This window comes from Vicugna pacos, chromosome 2 (assembly GCF_048564905.1).
Source record: "Vicugna pacos chromosome 2, VicPac4, whole genome shotgun sequence".
NCBI classification, from domain to species: domain Eukaryota; kingdom Metazoa; phylum Chordata; class Mammalia; order Artiodactyla; family Camelidae; genus Vicugna; species Vicugna pacos.
Window position 1 is genome coordinate 34,143,114 of NC_132988.1, and position 17,931 is coordinate 34,161,044.

General features: G+C 40.4%; 1 protein-coding gene across 2 annotated transcripts; it reads right to left on the reverse strand.

The window, feature by feature from the left end:
- Positions 1-784: 784 nt before the first annotated feature.
- Positions 785-7,534, reverse strand: SPRY1 (sprouty RTK signaling antagonist 1). Of its 2 annotated transcripts, XM_072937901.1 has the most exons (3): positions 7,383-7,534; positions 5,805-6,677; positions 785-3,008 (listed from the first exon to the last, which is right to left on the reverse strand). In XM_072937901.1, exon 3 carries the CDS (start codon positions 2,951-2,953, stop codon positions 1,994-1,996), a length of 960 nt encoding a protein of 319 aa, XP_072794002.1. In that variant the 5' UTR covers positions 2,954-3,008; positions 5,805-6,677; positions 7,383-7,534; the 3' UTR covers positions 785-1,993. The 2 variants fall into 2 exon arrangements, with proteins under 2 accessions (XP_072794002.1, XP_015101579.2); XM_015246093.3 differs by lacking the exons at positions 5,805-6,677; positions 7,383-7,534 and adding an exon at positions 4,812-5,726.
- Between the last annotated feature and the right edge of the window lie 10,397 nt (positions 7,535-17,931).

The following is a 17,931-nucleotide window of genomic DNA, read 5'->3' on the forward strand; positions in this document are numbered from 1 at the left end:
TCAAATACAGATTTATTCAGGTTTGACACATCACTCAGGCATAGGGAGGAGTTAGTGGAACTGGGACTGAGGATTCACATGAATGAAATTTTTTCAGACCCAATGATTCTACGTCATGGCTTCCACTGACTAAAACTAAAAATATTTACCTTCTCTAAATAAAGTTTCAGGCCCTCAGATTTCTTATTCCACAAGACATTACAAAATGTTATTTGATCAGGCCACATTAAAGACTTATTAAAGGAAATGAAAACGTAAGGACCGGAATGTTTTTAAAACATCTCTTTGATAATGTTAACCATTCCCTTGGTGCACTCTTAACTTCTAGAGTGTTTTTTTTAAAGTGACAGTGCCAGAGATTTCTAGCATGACTGCAGAACTAAGTTCTTTAAGTTTTGTTGATGAAAACTAATTTCTGACCAATCCAAAAGAGTTAAGATAAACTTTTTTTTTAAACGTACAGATACATCCCATTCCAGGAAACTGATACACACAAAACCCTTTGCTTACCAAACAGCCAAAATAGGGAGGAATCGTTAATACTAACCACAAAAACAATTTTCACTTTGTAAAGTGATTCACTTGGGCATTTGTTGAAACAGAATTTTGATGACAAAACCTTGATTAATGCATTTTTCAGGAAACATCTAGTTCAAAATTTGAGCTCATCTGCATCTAGATTTGGTATGTTAAGGGAGAGAAAGAAAATGGGTATGCATAAAGTCAAAGCAAATGACAAAAGCCACAACAGTACAGGCTCATAAATGAAGAAATCAAGAGACAGTTTCATTAATTAATATATTTTCTGCATTATAGTTAACATATGTACTTTCCTCGTGTCACCTTATTTTCCGTTACGTATTGATATTTTGTTATATTCAGACATGAGTACATTTCAACAGTCTTTTGCAATAAATATCATAAAATAATAGAGATTCGCATAATAAATATTCTTTACAATAAAAAAGTTTAACAGACTTTTGTCTTAAAAATAGTCAAAATTCAACTTTGTGATTTATACATAAAATATACAAAAAGCACCACAATTTGTGGTTAAGGCAATGAAAACATAGACAAGATTAGAATTACTCAGCTGTTAACTAACCCAGGGGCCAAAAGCCATTAAGGAGCCAAGATCACTTTAGGCAGCATAGTTCTGTGACACCTCTAGATTGATCAGCTATAAATATCAACTTCAGTTATCCAAGTGCCCTCAACGACAGGAGAAATTTGGTGAAAAGCATGGGGCACAGAAGGAAGGTAGCTGAGTCCTTCACAAATATGGAAGCCTGAATAAGGATGAGCAAGATACAACCAATATATCTCCAATTTGAAGACGTACATTGTAAGGCAAATCTAAAATTACACAGAACAAAATAACCCTGGCATCTCTAGAATAAGATAATGCCAAAACTGAGGGGAGAGAACGCTGAGGGGTGAGAAGGAGAAGGTAGTGGTTAAAGGAGAGTTTTAATGTTTTTAACAAAAACAACCCGCCCCAAGCTCTTCAAGGGTCCAATTCGATGAAGACAGCCCTAACTGGAGATAGATTTAATACATAGCTTATTTAAGCAATTAGACAGTTGCTTCTTTAAACCAATTTCCCTGCTCCCAGAGTACCCAATCAAAAACAGCTCTAAATCACTGTAGTCTGGGTGTGTGTGTGGATATGTTCACGTGTACAACTTTGGAAAGTTGCTTGCAGAACAAAAAGGCTACACAAAAGCCCACGGGCTCTCAATACCCTCTCGAGTGGATGGCAGAGGCTCGTGTCACAAGGGGGAGCCAGGTGCAGTTTCACAGTTCACTCTTACTGAAGATCATCCATTAGAGAAGAGTAAAATCCATGAGTCAGACCTTGGGAAGAAGGGGAGAGAAGGTGGGAAACAGGGAAAAACTGTAACGAAAATAAAACCAGTATCTAATGGGATCTTTTTTTAACAGCCACAGCTTGAAAGCTAGACGTTCAGGAGGTCCAACCCACCTCCAAAAATCATGATGGTTTACCCTGACCCCGGGAGGGGCAGCTCTCCAGCTTACAATAGACAGTGTTGGAGTTCTTACATCTGCACCCTGGGCGATGAATCCAGTCATAACACCCCCTGCACAGCTTCAGGCATCCCTTAGCAGGAGGATAACAGAGTAAGCAAGGTAAAAAGAGAGACATGGCTCCCATACACAGGTACCTAGAGCAGCAGTGTGACTGTGAACAGGAGCAAGGATTATCCGAGTAAGAATCCCCTTCATCATCATTGGAGCAGTGGTAGAAGATGCCCTTGACTAAGCACATGCAGGTGCCATATTCCACCATGCTCTCAGCAGAGCAAAGGCACTGCCGGTTACAGGCCAAACAGGAGGGCAGGGTCCTGGGAGCTGTGCATTCTCCACACTTGCACTTCCCACACTGTTCACAAATGAACTTGTGCTGTGTCAGGTCCTCCTTCAAGGAACCCTTTAAGTCATCCACAATCAGCTGCTTGGGCTGGGTCCGGATTGCCCTTTCCGCCCTATGGCCAGGGATGGGCCTGGTTGGTGGTGACCGTCCCAGCAGCCCCTGCTCAGAAGAGGCACTGCTGTTGCTCCCAGAACTGGCTGCACTTCCAGTGCTGGTTGATCTGCTCAATATGGGGCCTCTGGCATTATTTGAGAGTCCTGCATGTCCCAGGTGGCTGGTAGGTCTATGCTCATAGTTATTATTCACATTAATTGGTATGATTTCATGAGTCCTTTCATGCTTTTCTTGTCTTGGTGCTGTTCGAGGAGCAGGTCTTTTCACCACAGATGGCCCTTCTGTGTACTCATTGCTGCCTCTGATGGCCTTTATCTGGTCTAAGGACAAAATAGCAGCAGGCTGAATCTCTCTCTCATAGTCTAACCTCTGACGGCTATCCAAAGCGGGCTGCTGGATCACAACTAATGAACTGCCACTGCCATGGTGATTTTGGGGATCCATGTGTAGTGATCTTGAATTCTGGCAATCAGTGGAAACCTGGCATGCATCTGAAATCCTAAAAGGAAATCAAAGATGAAAAAAAAACAAAACAAAACAGAAAATAAATGACAAGCAGCATTTGGGGGGAGGGGAGAGGTGAGAAATCCTGTCAAATCACAAATTGCCTAAACCACCTGGTAATGATCTCCCTCACCAGCGGATTACAATGATGCTGGGTTCCTGGCCAGAATCCAATTCCAAGAGAGGCTGAGGACCACATCATAGAAGAAGAATGTAAGCAAGAGACCCCATGCCACAAGAATTAGAAGTTTTTTCAACTTTTAAAAGAAGAATCAAGAAGTAATGCCTTCCTGTTTGCGAATCTAACAAACAATTAAAATGGAATATGCCCTAGTGGGGAATATTAAGTACACGCACTAATGAATACCTCACCTAAAGAGAGCTCAGTATCAGTTCATGGATGTTCTACATAAAGGAAAATATCCACTTAAAAAAAAATTAAGAATGGCTTTGGTGCTGTTGCCTTTTGTTATTTGTTTGCTGTTACAGATTCAATTAACCATGAGGAAATTAGTGAAGGCATACTTCACACATTAAAAAAAAATCCAAGAGATTCCAAACTAAAATGGAAACTCAAAGTAAGAGATCATTTGCAGTAGAAGCTAGAATTTTAAAGCGAGCTCATTATTAATCTACAAGATGCAAAAGCGAATGTAGGCAAATACAACAGTTCTTGGTGTTTTATAGCCTCTAAAGCACATACAAAACTCAATGTACAGTTCTATGAATGTGAGAGTATTCACACTTGAAATCACGAAAGGATTTTTTTTTAAGTTTAAATAAGGGCTCACATACATAACGAGATAACTTTCACATACAAATAAGTATTAGGCCTTTAAATTAGTATGGGGAAATCCTGGCCATTTTAATTATCTGTATTCCTCTAATTTAAAAATCTGTATTTACATGCCAGATCTTGATTTTCAAAAGCACTGCCAACTCTGAATCAATGTGCTTCTTGTAATAAAGTACAGTAATACCCTGATAAAAATAAGCATGTGTTTCCACACCCACAGTAAATTGTTTCTAAATTATAATGCATTCTTTATAAAACAAACTATCGAACATAAAAAAGTTTCCGTTTTCAGTCAGTGGTAAACTAGAAAAATTCTCACACAAATTCCTCCCAAAATCTACAGATTTGATCCAATTCAAGAAGGAAATGAAAAAAAAAAAAAAAGCCAATTCTCCACTACCACCTTGAACCAAAACACACCAGTTTAAGGAACAAAGTGGAAATAAGCCTATTTCATCTATTAACTCCACTGAAAGTCCCTAGACTAAGTCTTACATGTAAACTTCTTGGAGTTCCCCTCCTTCATCCTCCCAACTCAGATCCTCAACTTTCTACTGTGTTCTACCTTCTCTGCACAAGAGGAGAAACACACTCACAACCTGCTAAGTTTAGTCCTGGAGTCCTTAAGGACTGTTACAAATATTCCATCGTTATTCTAAATAATATCATTCCTCCTCCCAAAGAACTATTAACGCAGTGCTTTTAAAGCCAAGGAATCTCTAAAAGTACTAAGTCAGATTCCACACGAAAGAAAACAGCGTGGATCTGAAGAGGACAGGAAAGACACCAGGCACGACTTTAAATGCTAGCTGTAACAAAGTTCATGCTGGCTAGAAAAGCAGACTACCAGATAAAGAGAAAAAGTCAAGAAAATCAGCCACCTCTATCTGCTGCAAAGCCCCTTTTCCAGCAGTTGACAGTCCTCCATCTAGCCCCAAACACGCTCGCTCGCTCTCAGCCGCCTGTTTTCCCCCAAGAAACCCCCGAGTCGAAGTCGAATACCTTTTCGAACAATCCCATCACAGCCTAAGGATCACCGCGGATTTCCAAAACCTTTTGGCGTATCCCACGAAGGATGCTTACACATCAGGAAGAGCCTTCACGGCGAACGCGGGTGCCAAAAAGCAAGCCCATGGCAGGGAGGGTTATAAATAAAAATCTGTCTACACTTTAAAGGAAAAGACGGCTTCCTAAAGAGCCGGGGAGCCGCGAGTCGGGGGCAGGGGAGGCAGAGCGGCGTCGCCACATTGCCAGTTACCACGGCAGAGCTGCGCCCTCTGCGATCCGCGCGCAGACGAGCGGGGAATAAATAGTTGACGGAGAGGAAGGAAAAGGAAAAAGTTATGAATGAAAACAAGTTTTCTCTCTCGCTCCCTCTCTCCCGGGCAGGAGGAGGGGAGGAGGCTGAGGTTACCATTACCTCAGGAGGGCGGACTTCCCCACTTTTAAAGTGGCAGTGCCCTCTCCCCTCCCCTCGCCGCTCCACCGCTCTCGCCACAAGAATAAAGTGAAGGCTCGATCGGGCGCAGACTGACTCGGCCCGGGGGTCACCAGCGAACTCCGGGCTTGCACACGTCGTTCCCGGGCCCCCGTCAACGGGAACCTCCGACCCGGAAAGCCCGCCGCGGGTACCTGCAGAGCAGCTCCGCGGCACTCCCCGCCCCCGCCCCGCCAAAAGTCTCCCTGAGTGCGTCTTTCGCGTGGAGGATCCTTCTGACCCCGGGTCACGGCACCACCACTCCAGGCGACTGGAGACGGGGGACTCCGCCTCGCCGTCCTTCGCGGCTGCGGAAGGTCGCTCGCCCGGTTACCCGGCCCCGAACGCCCCTGCGGGAAGACCCGCGCCACGCACTGGGGGCGCTCCCTCCCCTTCCCCCTCCCCTCGCGCGGTCCCGGCCCCCGCGCCACTCCCCGGGGCCCGCACCTGCCGCCCGGCCCGGCCCGCCCGCGCGCCTCCCGCCCCCCGCAGCCCAAGGGCGATTGCCCGGCACTCACCTAGGCCGAAGCAGGGACGAGGGGCCAAGTGGTGCAACCCGGCCGGGGTCCCGGTGCGGGCGGCGGTGTGCACGCGCCGCATCAACCGCGGCGGGGCGGACGGCGAGGCATGGCCCGAACTGCGGCCTCCTCCGCCCCCGCCGCCGCCGCAGGGCAGGAGCGCTCCCCGCGGCCCCCTTCCGGCTGCGGGAGACAATCCTCCGGAGACTCCGCGCGGCCCGGCGCAGACCTCTCACAGCTCGCGTGCGCCGCTCAGCTCAGTAACATCCACCTCCGGGGCTCTTCTCCTGCAGCCCCTTCCAAGAGCCAGAAAAATTCCCTGCGGGAGGGCTCTCCGAGTCTCTCCGGAAAGCGAGCTGGGGAGCGGCGGGGAGAAGAGTGCGTGACGGGCCAGCAGACCGGTCGCGGTGCTCGGGCGAGAGGGCTTCTCGGGGACCAGTCGCTCCTCGCGGGAAACGCAGGAGTGGCGCCTTCCTGACGCGTGAAAATCCACGTCACGGACGTTCGAGACTCCGCGGCGCCCGGGACGGGGCTCGAACCGGCGTACCCGGGCGGGTCACGGAGCCGCGCAGGCCCCGGGAGCACACGCCTGCGAGGCCAAGCCGCCGCTCCGCCGGGGTGGGGGTGGGTGGGATTTTTTACCCGCTTTTTTAGGGGTGGTGAAGGGAGCGAGGTTTGGGGGGTTCCTCCTCGGGGAAAGAGGCGGGGCGTCGTCCCTTGGCCCCCGCGCAGGTCCAGGCACTTTCCCAATCCCGCACGCTAGGCAAGTGGGGGCACGGCGTCCCCGGGAACTCCGCTCCTGGCAGTCAGCCTCTCCCGGGCAGCGCTCACTCCCAGTCCTCCGACCCTCCTGTTCCACGGCCGAAATGCCTGCTACAGACGATTAGAGATAAAAAGACGTTAATTTCCGTTTCTTTCCGGGCACTTGGACGCGTAGCGCGTTCCGCCGCCCGGGCGAAGAGTATGAGCGGAGCGGGCCTCTGGCCAGCTCGCCCGCCGCCCGCACCCGCTGCCATGTGCTGGCTGTTGCTGCTCCCAGTGATTGACAGGCGGGCGCACAGTCGGCGTGTCAGCAGCGAACCAAAGTAACATGCAGTTTTGCACGTTTTTGCCGAAGTGCTTTTGCCCCTTGGAATGCCTAGAAGTTCAAACAACGTTCAAGCAACGCCTCTGCGCATTGGAAATCAATACACAGAGACGGGAAATTCAGGTTTTAAACAATTGCTTCGCTCAGGATTCGGTCACCAACAATGCCTAAACAAACATGCATTTGGTCCACACACCGAGTGCCAGCCCCTCTTCGGCATAAACCACCCAGTTTTCAATACATTAAACTTATTCGGATATGGGGCGAGGGGGAAGGAAAGAGACCCACCCTGCTTTTACTTTTAGTGGTAGCATTTACTTTAAGAGCATTAGTTTTAGCAGTGGGAATGCTACTGGTAATTAGAAATGCAACTAGTAATCTTAGGTCTAAAGCGAGTTCAAAGAAATAATCAGTTCCTTGCAAAAGCCAACATTTCTCACCTAATCTTTCCTAAAATGTCTACGGAAGGAAAGGAAGGAAACAGTTCTTACCTAACGCAAAGATTGGAAATTGCTTTTCAGGCACATTTACAGCGTGTTCCTTATCCAGGGCAGGGAGCTCTGTCGGCTGCTATCACTCTGCAAACCACTGCGAGCCTTACAGAGCAATCCCACTCCGGCTCCGCAGAATTTCAGCTCGTCGCCTCCACCTCCACCTCCACTCCAGGACACGCCTCCAGTGATATCATGTGTCAATCATACGGCCTGCCTGAAAACCTGGAACAGGATTTCCCCAACAGTATCCTCTTTCGTTTATGAGTACCCGCTTGGAAATGTTGCCTTGTACACTCGTGTAGTAAACATCCTCTAAAAATAGGGATTGCCTTTAAAAATCCTGCAAATGCGGTCTGTCATAAAGGAATACCTTTCAATTTAGTTAACAATCTTTAGTTATCATTCTCAGTAAAAGGATTGGTGGACTCTACCCTTAAAGTTGAATTAGAAAATAATTTTGAAGAATAAAAGAAGATTAAAAAGTTGTATATCAAGTCATCACTTCTGAGAAAAGATTAAGAAGTTGTATATCAAGCTATCACTACTGATCAGTTAGTGAGAAAATGTATTTTGATATTAAAAAATGATAGTATAACATTACAGTTCCTATTTAAAGCAAAGTTCAGAATATGTGAAATCTCTAAGAGTTTGAAAGGTGGCATTCCTTAGTGTAAATGTATGTAACAATATGTCATAAAGGTGAAATTTCCTGCTGCAAATTTCATAATAATTGCTCTCTCTTGATTTGTGATATAATTTCCCCAAAATCAATTGTCGAAAATCCCAGACTCCTTCAATTTTGTAATATTTTTGTATAATTCTGAAAAAAAGTTTATTTTTTATTTTTTAAAACAGTTAAATGGCAATCAATTCAAATAGAAATAATTTACTAATATAATAATTACCATTTTATAATTCTTAAGCAATATATGATGTGTCACTGAAAAAAAGCATTTTAATCAGTAGGAAACTTGCTTTTTGTTTCCTTATAAACGATTAGATTTTAGAGATTTATTATTAAAATCATGTACTTCATGCTGTAGTGAGGGTAACTATAGGTCAAATTTGAATTTCCATAGAGAGTTTTAAAAGATACCTAAACCCCAAAAATATAGTAAGTAGGAGGAAAGGAAATATTTTTTCCAGGTACTACATATCAGAAATAGCTTAAAGTCTTTGACAAAATAGAGCAAACAAAACAAAACTCCAGAAACAAAATTATATATAAATCTGAGTATGGAAATTTTCAGTTCAAAGAAATTTTTTAATCTCCTTTTTTACAATAGCAAGTGATTCTTTTGAAACTTTTTTGTTTTTTGATTCTAGATTTTCAAATGTTTGAGCACTTTTAAAAATTTATTGGAATTACCTCTCAGGACCTTAGGGCATTGATTACTAAGACCGTTCACAACAGTTGCTTCCTAGAAAATAACATAGAACAAGAACATAGAACATAGAACCAAGAAGCTACCTATTGACTCTCAATGATATAAATTGTAATAAGAGTCTGTTTAAAAGGATAAAAATCAATATTATTGTACATATTTTTAAATTTTTTAATATATCTCATTATATTTGGGAATGTAATGGACTTTAACCACTGATGGGTAAGTTTCTTGACCATTTTGAATGGGTTTGGAATGGTGAAATCAGAAACAGACTATCCCATCAGACTACCTGATTTGATCGTTCAAAATTGTCTTCTCCACTATCACCACAATTGGGGGATGAGAGGTCAGTTCACCAATATGATAAAACCAGGAGAGGGAGCACTGAACATTTTACTTCCATAAATCCTACAACAATATATTTGAAAGGTTTCTATTACAAATAAACTATTTCAACCACAGCTGTATTATTAAATTGCAATTTGCATACAATTAAGTATTTTCAAATTACAGTAACAGATAAAATCCATGAAATGTTAGCTATAACACCATCATGATGTTTCTATTTAGAAATCAAATATGCTGCACAAATGCATCAGTATGTTTTCCTCTAAATACCACGTTACAAATAAACAGGTATAGCCTGGCCACCCTGGATCTAAAAGACATTTAACAAAGCCTACCCCTTCTTTTGATTGCCTACAACTGTAAGACTTTGTAGAAATTCTAAAATTTTAGCTTAAAATAGAAATTGTTCTTTATCTAGATACTTAACTTGCAGTGTATCTTGGCTAGAAATGGATAGAGGACAAAATTTTCCTGAAAAGGAAAAACAATGTAAATATCCATGGAAAAATATTGCCATAATTTTCAGTTTACTATATTAATATCTAAAAGAACAAGGTGGAATGGAAAGTGAACCCTGACTTGTTCTTCATTTTCATGTGAAAACAAGATTAGCCATTTCCTCTGTTGATTTGATTTTTAAGAAGATAATAAAATGGGGGAAAAAAGTCTGGTAACTCCTGGCAACTGCTAGTGATTTTAAAAAGAAGAAAAAATTGTACTGAGAGGTTTACCTTACTCATTTATCTACTTTATTTGCCAAAAAAGCAGAACCATAACGTGTTCCAAGCTCTTGAAAAATAATACCTTATTAATCTTCCCAGTGTTTCTGTGAAGTCATGATAATAAATGTTATCTTTTATCTTGTTGAGAAACAAAATAATCACAGAAATTGGTGAGTTACTCTATACGTATCTAATAAATCAATAAAGAACCAAGAATGAAAACTAAGTCTCTGCTCTCCTTTTAGGGCAAAAGTTACTATATTACTATACTTCCCAAGAAAAGCTGGCAAGGATAAGCCATTTTATTTTCAGTTTCCTTTTGTAAACAATCTTTGTAGTTGACAGAAATAGACCAACCTATTCTGTAAATTTTCCATAAACATTCTTTTCATTTTCATAAGCATAATTCTCATCCTTCTGCCCTATTTGAAATACTAATGCTCTGTATTGGTTTCAAATTCTGGAAGTGGGCAAATCAAACAATACCTTGAGTAAATTACACTGGATAACTTGTAGAATTTCTGTCAGCTCTATAATTCTACAACTAACCATTTATGTACTTTGTCACAAGTGATTCTGTTATTCTACAAGTTGTAAAAAAAAAAGAGAGATGTGCATGGAAGGGCACTGAGTTAGTGCCCTTCATTCTTAAATGTCATGCTCCTTTACAGAGAATCAAAGTGACAAGAGTTCAGTTTGCATCACTGCTACATATCAAGATTTTGCTAATTAAATCCACATGGTAAGGTCGCCTAAGGAAACATCTTTACCCTAGTACCAAACAGTCTTCATTTCTTATCTACCCAGTTAAAGAATAAATCCTGTCTTCTTCCCTCTTCCACAATATTAAATGTTGCCCTCTGAGCCTTGACTTGCTCTTCATTTTCACAACAAGATTAGCCATCTCTTCTGCTGACTTGACTTCTGAAAGTAGGAATGGAATGGCCGTAATAATGATCACCTGATACTAGCTTTGATTTTGGTCAGCAAAAGTTATTAATCTCTCATTTCCACAACAATCTACTGCTAACTTCATCTTCAGAGACAAGTGCATAAGAACCCAGGTTAATTTAAACCTTAACTGCCTCTAAAAATAGAATAGGAAGAAAACAAAATCATGTTTTCATTAAAAGAAAAACAACTTAAAACATCTCCTGGGGCTTGCTTGCTTTAATTTTTATTTCCTATTGAAATAATCTGTGCCAAAGACTATAGTTTATCCTTTATTTGGGAAAAAAAAGTAGAATATTTATTTGATGAAATGACTCAAGGCATGCTATCTATAAGAATGCCTAATATTACAAAAAGAAAACCCAAAAACTGACAAGACTTTAAAAAAAAAGAATTTATCCTTAGAGTCTCCTTGATTTGCAGTTCTCTTGGAGCATTTAAGTTCCATCTTAGAAATATTCCACGTGGTCTATAATAATCGATAGGATACATGCATTGAAAATCTGAGTTTTTGATTATATCATTCTTCTATATCATGGTCTATTAATTTGGCTAATATATTTGCCCATAATGTCCCCATGTCCAATATTACAAGTATGAAAATGGCATAGTATAAAGAAAAGAGTACCTGATATAGGGTCAGATGATATGACGTTCAAGTCCCAGCTTTGTCACTTCATAGCTTGGTGCCCCTCACTTAATTTCTCTCAGCCTGCTTTCTCATCAATAACCTGAAGGTAATAACAATACTTCACCTTCCCAAATCATAGTCCTACTGGGGACCCAGTGTAATGCAGCACTTTGTAAACTTTAAAGTCCCGTATAAGTTCTTGCCATATAGTCTGTTATCGCCTCAAACACACTGTATGGTGCAGAAATGTTTCAGGTCCCCTCTTTCCAGGTGCTCCATCCCCAATAATAAATTTATTTGTCTTATAATTATTTCAAGTTAATTCAGTTTCTACTTTTTGTTTTTCTAAGGCTGAACTCTAAGGTTTGAATAATTGTACTGCTGTGTATGTGTGTGAGAGAGAGAGAGAACCAGGATTTTGGAGCAGCTATAATTTCAGATTAAGGAATTTAATGAGCCCTGATCACCTTAACATTTATCTGAAATTTTTAATTGTTTACATTTTATTTCCTGTTAAGATAAAGGTCATTGCAATTATTAAAAATCGCTTCTATAAAACCTGTAAACTCTTTGTGATCATTAAGAGTAAATAAAGAACACCAGAAACTGACACAACATTGCGAACTGATTACACTTCAATTAAGAAAAAAGTTAACACCCTTTAAAAAAGAGCAAATAAAGAAAACACATGTCTTCAAAAAGTAATTGAGTAACATTTTAAAAGTTGAAAATAAGTAGAAAGGTAGAAAATGGATGATTCTTCTATATATTTTCAAAAAGTATGTTTACTGCTTCTTTTTGATAACCTCTTAGAATGTTAATTTTGATAATAAATACAGGAGATTTGGTAGCAGACATAGTTCCTGTCAATTACTAGAGTACTATGTGAGTCTCAATGTTTCATATTAAGTTTTTAAGTTGATGGTAGGGCCAAAGCATTTCAACTAAACAAAAACCCTGTGACGCGCCAACTATTGTTGAAAATAAGTCATTTCAAATTTCAGTCAGGAAAAATGCACTTGAGTCTTGGATTTAGGTATTTATGTTGGTCATTGTTTTACATTTTCCCCCTAAAGTTATAATATTGAGATATGAGTTCGGATGTTAGTTGTCAATAAAAATGCAAAAGACGCATTATATACACTGGATACTTCCTGAGGAATCTAAAAGACATAAAAACATTGTGTCTATCTGAAGTTAACAATTTCAATGGTGAAAATAATGAAGTGATATTGACTTTTAACCAACGTATTAACTACATTTTTTATTTTATGAACTGTTATGAAGGGAAAACAATCTTGCTAATTAATCTATGACACAATAGTTTTCTTATCACTCAGAGTTACACTTACTGAAGGGGTTTGTAAATGATGATTTACACACAGATTTCATCATATTTCATTCCTGGGCACGCATGAAAAGGAAAATCTAAGTAAAATAATTAATGTTCATAAAACTTCCTCACAGAGTCCAATTCTTCTGAATCACCTTTTGATGCAGTCATCAGTGCTAGTGTTTTTCTACACAGCATAACACTCTATCAAGGGCCCTGGGCGGCAGTTCTTAAAAGAATGTTCCTTTGTTTTCAGGATTTCTTCTAAGCCATTAACACTTACTCTGCAAGTTTTGATGCTGGAGCATTTTTTATCTTATCAGTGAGTGCCAATAGAACGTTTTCAGATAATAGCCAGGACTCATCATCTTGCCTCAAATAGTTCATAAATAGTTTCCCAAGTCAAACTGGAGAGGGTGAGTGGTCCAGTCATGCAGCCGGGAATAACAACCACAGTTGTGCATGGGCAGATGATAACCACCTCATGGCAGGCAGTTAACTGTAAGAAGCGTTCCAATTGCAGCGGCATTAAAATGTGCATCTTGAAATTGATGAATTACAACTGCAAGCATTTCATCCTTAAAATAATCTTGTGTTTTCCTTATCGAACCTTTGTACATAAGATGCACAAAGAAGTTTAGTGGTACAGACTTGTGGTTACCAGGGGGGTAGAGGGTGGGAAGGGATAGACTGGGATTTCAAAATTGTAGAATAGATAAACAAGATTACACTGTATAGCACAGGGAAATATACACAAAATGTTATGATAAATCACAGAGAAAAACATGTGACAATGAGTGTGTATATGTCCATGAATGACTGAAAAATTGTGCTGAACACTGGAATTTGACACAACATTGTAAAATGATTATAAATCATTAAAAAATGTTAAAAAAAAAAAAAGAAGTTTAGTGGTTTTTCCAAGATTACCCAGCTGGTAACTGGTAGAACAAGGATTTGAACCTAGGTATACAGAGATGAGGGCGAGAAAGTTGGCTGCTAGAAAAAAAAGTAGACAGGAAAGGAGAGCTGAAATGCTATGATGACAGGGCATTTCATTGAACATCTGCCACCAGCCTACTGTTGATGTCCCCAGAGTTCCTTGGCTTTTAAGGTAGCCCAATTATACTGTTTCTTTTCTTAAATTCCCATGAAATTCTTAGCTCTCTTTTCACCATCTTTGCTTGGGGTGATCGGATTCAGTCTCTGTGCCTTACAACCAGTAATCCTAATAAACATGAGCATGGAACTCTGGCTGAGAGAATTGAGAATTTTCACAGAGGAGGGCACACGGGGCTTAGAGATTTGTTGAATAGCCGGCAAAGTTGGGACAGTGGGAGGGGAGTCAGGGATGGCATTTTAGAAGAGCTAAATATGTGTGCAAAGGTACAAGTCACAGAATAATCATCGCACATCTGGGGAGGATCTTAAGGCATTCAAAGTTGTTAAAGCAGGAAGTAAGGATGTGGAAGAAACAGAAGACTAGGTAGGAAAGCAGGGGTCAGAGCACAGGGGGACAGCAGGCCTAAGGAAATGGAATGCTATCTGGTAGAAGAGTGGTTCCTAAACTTGTTTTAGCAGTGACCTATTTTTTCCAAAAAAAATTCTATATGAAATTCTAAAATGTGTAAGAGATAAAGTGGTACTGCCCCAAAGAAGCAGGGACGGAGTAAGGGGAGGAGACGCTCCAAAAGCAGCTTCACACAACACAGCTTGAAATCCATTTCTAGAGCCAAAATACCTGACCAGAGGAGTAACATGAGGAAGTAAAGAGGATGCAGGGGCAGACTTGATCATTGCTCTTGGCCACTAGGGAGCTGCTGCAACCAACCGGAGGAAGGGCTGAGAAATGTGGAATGCCCTGTTTTAGTCAGGATTAGACTGCAAGGGAAGTTTAAGTGAAGAGGGATTTCTTATCCACATACAGCTGACAACCTCACAAAGTATCTGAGGACAGAAAACAAAGTAAAATGAATTATACACAAACTGGAAGTGGGAAGACACAGAGTGATGGTAGATGCCTTTTTTTTTTGGCATTTTTTTTGATGAGTTTACATAATAATGGATATGTAAGCTTGTTTCCCACTATATTAATATTATAAAATAACGGTAATCTATAATAGCTTTTATGTTATATATAATTTTATTGTGTGCCAGTCTCTCTGCTAAGAATTTTATATGCACCATGTCTTTTAATCCATACAAAAATCATCTTAGTTAAGCATTCTGATTACAGAAGCTGACACTGGATGCTCTGAGAGATCAAATAATGTTCCCAAAGCTGCACAACTGACAAAGTGACAAAGCTCAGGTTTGAAAATAGATTTGTCTAAGTCTAGAACACCAGCTCTTGATTCTAGTATTTTAAAACCCTCCAAAAACATTATTTAAATAAATGCTGATAGTCCATTGTATGAATATATTACAATTTACTTAACTATTCCAGTTCTAAATTTCAAAAGAAAAAGCACAGACTTCCATGGTACTGGGTCTCAACTCTGATATCAAGATTTCTTGAGACTGGTTTTCACTGTCTTGCCAGGTGCCACCCTGCCCCAACCCTGCCTGCCAAACCACATGTAGTGGAAACAATGATGTCACTGGGGATGGGAAATTTCTCACATCAAAGACCATCTAACTGGAGCTTAGGTGTCTCTGGTTTCTCATCTACACATCTTTCTTTTACTTTGCCCATCCTAAGGAATTTTCAGGGAATTTCATATGCAATACACTTGTGAGGCGACTCACAAGCACAACCCACACTCCTGAAGAAAACTTCTTCCTGTTCATGTACATGTGCTTGTTAGTGGTCAAAGCACAATACTTAAGATGCCAAATCCACCTTTGAATTCAACACTATTTTTGTGAAACCTAATACAGGAAACAACCAGAAGGTTCAATCAAGAGACACGTGGAAGTAAAAAGAAAGATGCTCTTCCCCTTATTAACCACCTCCAGCTGCCCACCAAACACACACACACACACACACACTGATTAAGTGTAAAAATCATGCCAGCACCGGTAACCAGAAACAGGAAACAGAGTTCCAGTGTAGATGACATGAAACCTAAATCAGGAGTAAGTGAGATTTACCTGAGTGTGAGGTGCAGTTCCTGAGAGGATTTCTTCCTCAGGTAGCTAATTCGCTCGCCCTCTCTCCATTTAACAGTTCTAACCAAGAGAGCATGATGATGAATACACAAACATGATGATTATGAGCTGCTGTAAAATGTTTTCCATGTAGCACTAAGATGCGTGAGCAGTCTGTCTTTTTCTGACGCAAAGGGATATGATATAAGCCCCTTCTCTTGTGCCATGCCACTGGTGGTGTCTTCATGAAGATGTAACCAGAGAAATGGGATGTTCAGCCTCCCCTGTGATTTAGACCTTTCCTCTCCCATCTTTAATTGCCTACATTCTCACCAAAGGAAAATCATTAAGCATTTAGAATCATTGCATTGGCCTTGAAATGTTTTACATTATGCGATTTGTCAAGCAAGAAGCATTTCCTGCCTCTAAGAGATTTGTGTTGAATAATAAAGACTACACCAAGTAAAATGCTTATTAAAAATGAGGAAAAAGCAAATGTCCAGAGATGTTTTTTAAATGAGTGTCTGGTTTTACTTTTGGCATGCATTTGCATCTTTTTCAAGCTTATCTTTAATTTTACACAGAAAACCTCATTAACATACAGTGTGGCTTAGCCTCCCTGCCATATTAATTTGCTTCCCCCGGATACATGTGGTCACATGCACTCTGGGATTTTGGCTTTGCAGGTGAAGGAAGTGAAGGAGGCAAAGGAGAGGGAAAATGAAATGCAGGAAGAGGGAGAGGGGTGTCTTAACTGTCTAAACACTAAATTTCACTTAAAAAGAAATGTAGGCTTATGCCTACATATTAAAGACTACATATTAAAGACTAAAGGTTCAAAAGGAGTAAAATTAAACTCAAAGTAGTGTATACTCCCATAATTGTTTAATATAGTCATTCTCAGGTCTACCTTCTTTTTTGAACTATGAACTTTCTACTGAACAAGAATCACAAATACCAGGTCTGAGTTATTACGAGCTCCAAAATGGATTCTGAATTAATAAGATTGGAATTAATCTCAGAACAAAGAATAGCAAGAAATTTGATGCTGGGGCAGGAGTTTTACGAATGAGGGGCACTGCGCTCAATGACAACATGCCATTTGATGGGTGTATTTTTACAAGGCTCTGTGCAAACAGCACTAATCGGGCTCCTCCCCAGTTCACTGTGACAGTAAAGGTTGTGAGCACACATCACTGCAACAATCCTTATTTGTTAGAGGAGACCATGGGTTGAAACTGTTCTTTATGTAGCAGTGTCATAGGAAGTTTCTGCGGTTAGGTTGGTTTAAAAGATACTAGGTTCGTCTACACTGGTGTCCTAACAGATATTCAGCACAAAGCTGTTCTTTTCATTTATGGACAGAGTCTGTAACTTAATAAGCAACTGTTACACAGTTAGGGATTTTATCATCATCATTACCTGATGCAGATTTGTAATACAATTTGATATTTTAGAAAGGCTTTTTGATCATTTTCTAGGCTCATTCCAATGTTGAGAAGTAAGCTGAAGGTACCACTACATTTTACTTAAAAACTGAGACATAAAAATCAAAGTGAATTCAGTGAATCTTAACTAATACAAAAGTTTAGGAAAAAAACAGTAATTGAGCTTCCAATCTGCTGCTTATCTGCCTAGACATGTTAATATTCTTTAAAAGTGGATAAATTGTATTTTTCATTATTAAGGCCCACACAATATTCAAAATGATGATCAAAGTCTCCTTACAAGAAAATAGCCTATTTTTTCCCTAAGGTGAATCATGTGGAGTATGACTCCACTGCTCTTTCTAAATTATTAAAAATCTCTCCAACTCCAATTTTATCAAGATGGATCATAGACCTAAATAGAAAAGCTAACAGTATAAAGCTTCTAGAAGAAAACATAGAATATCTTTATGCTCCTGGAGAAAGCACTGATTTCATGAAGCAGACATAGAAAGCACTAAACATAAGACGGTAGGTTGGGCTTCATCAAAATGTAAAACTTCTCATTGGAAGATACTATAAAGAAAATAAAAAGGCAAGACACAGAGTGGGAGAAAATATCTGAAATGCATATATCTGACAAAAGACTTTTATCC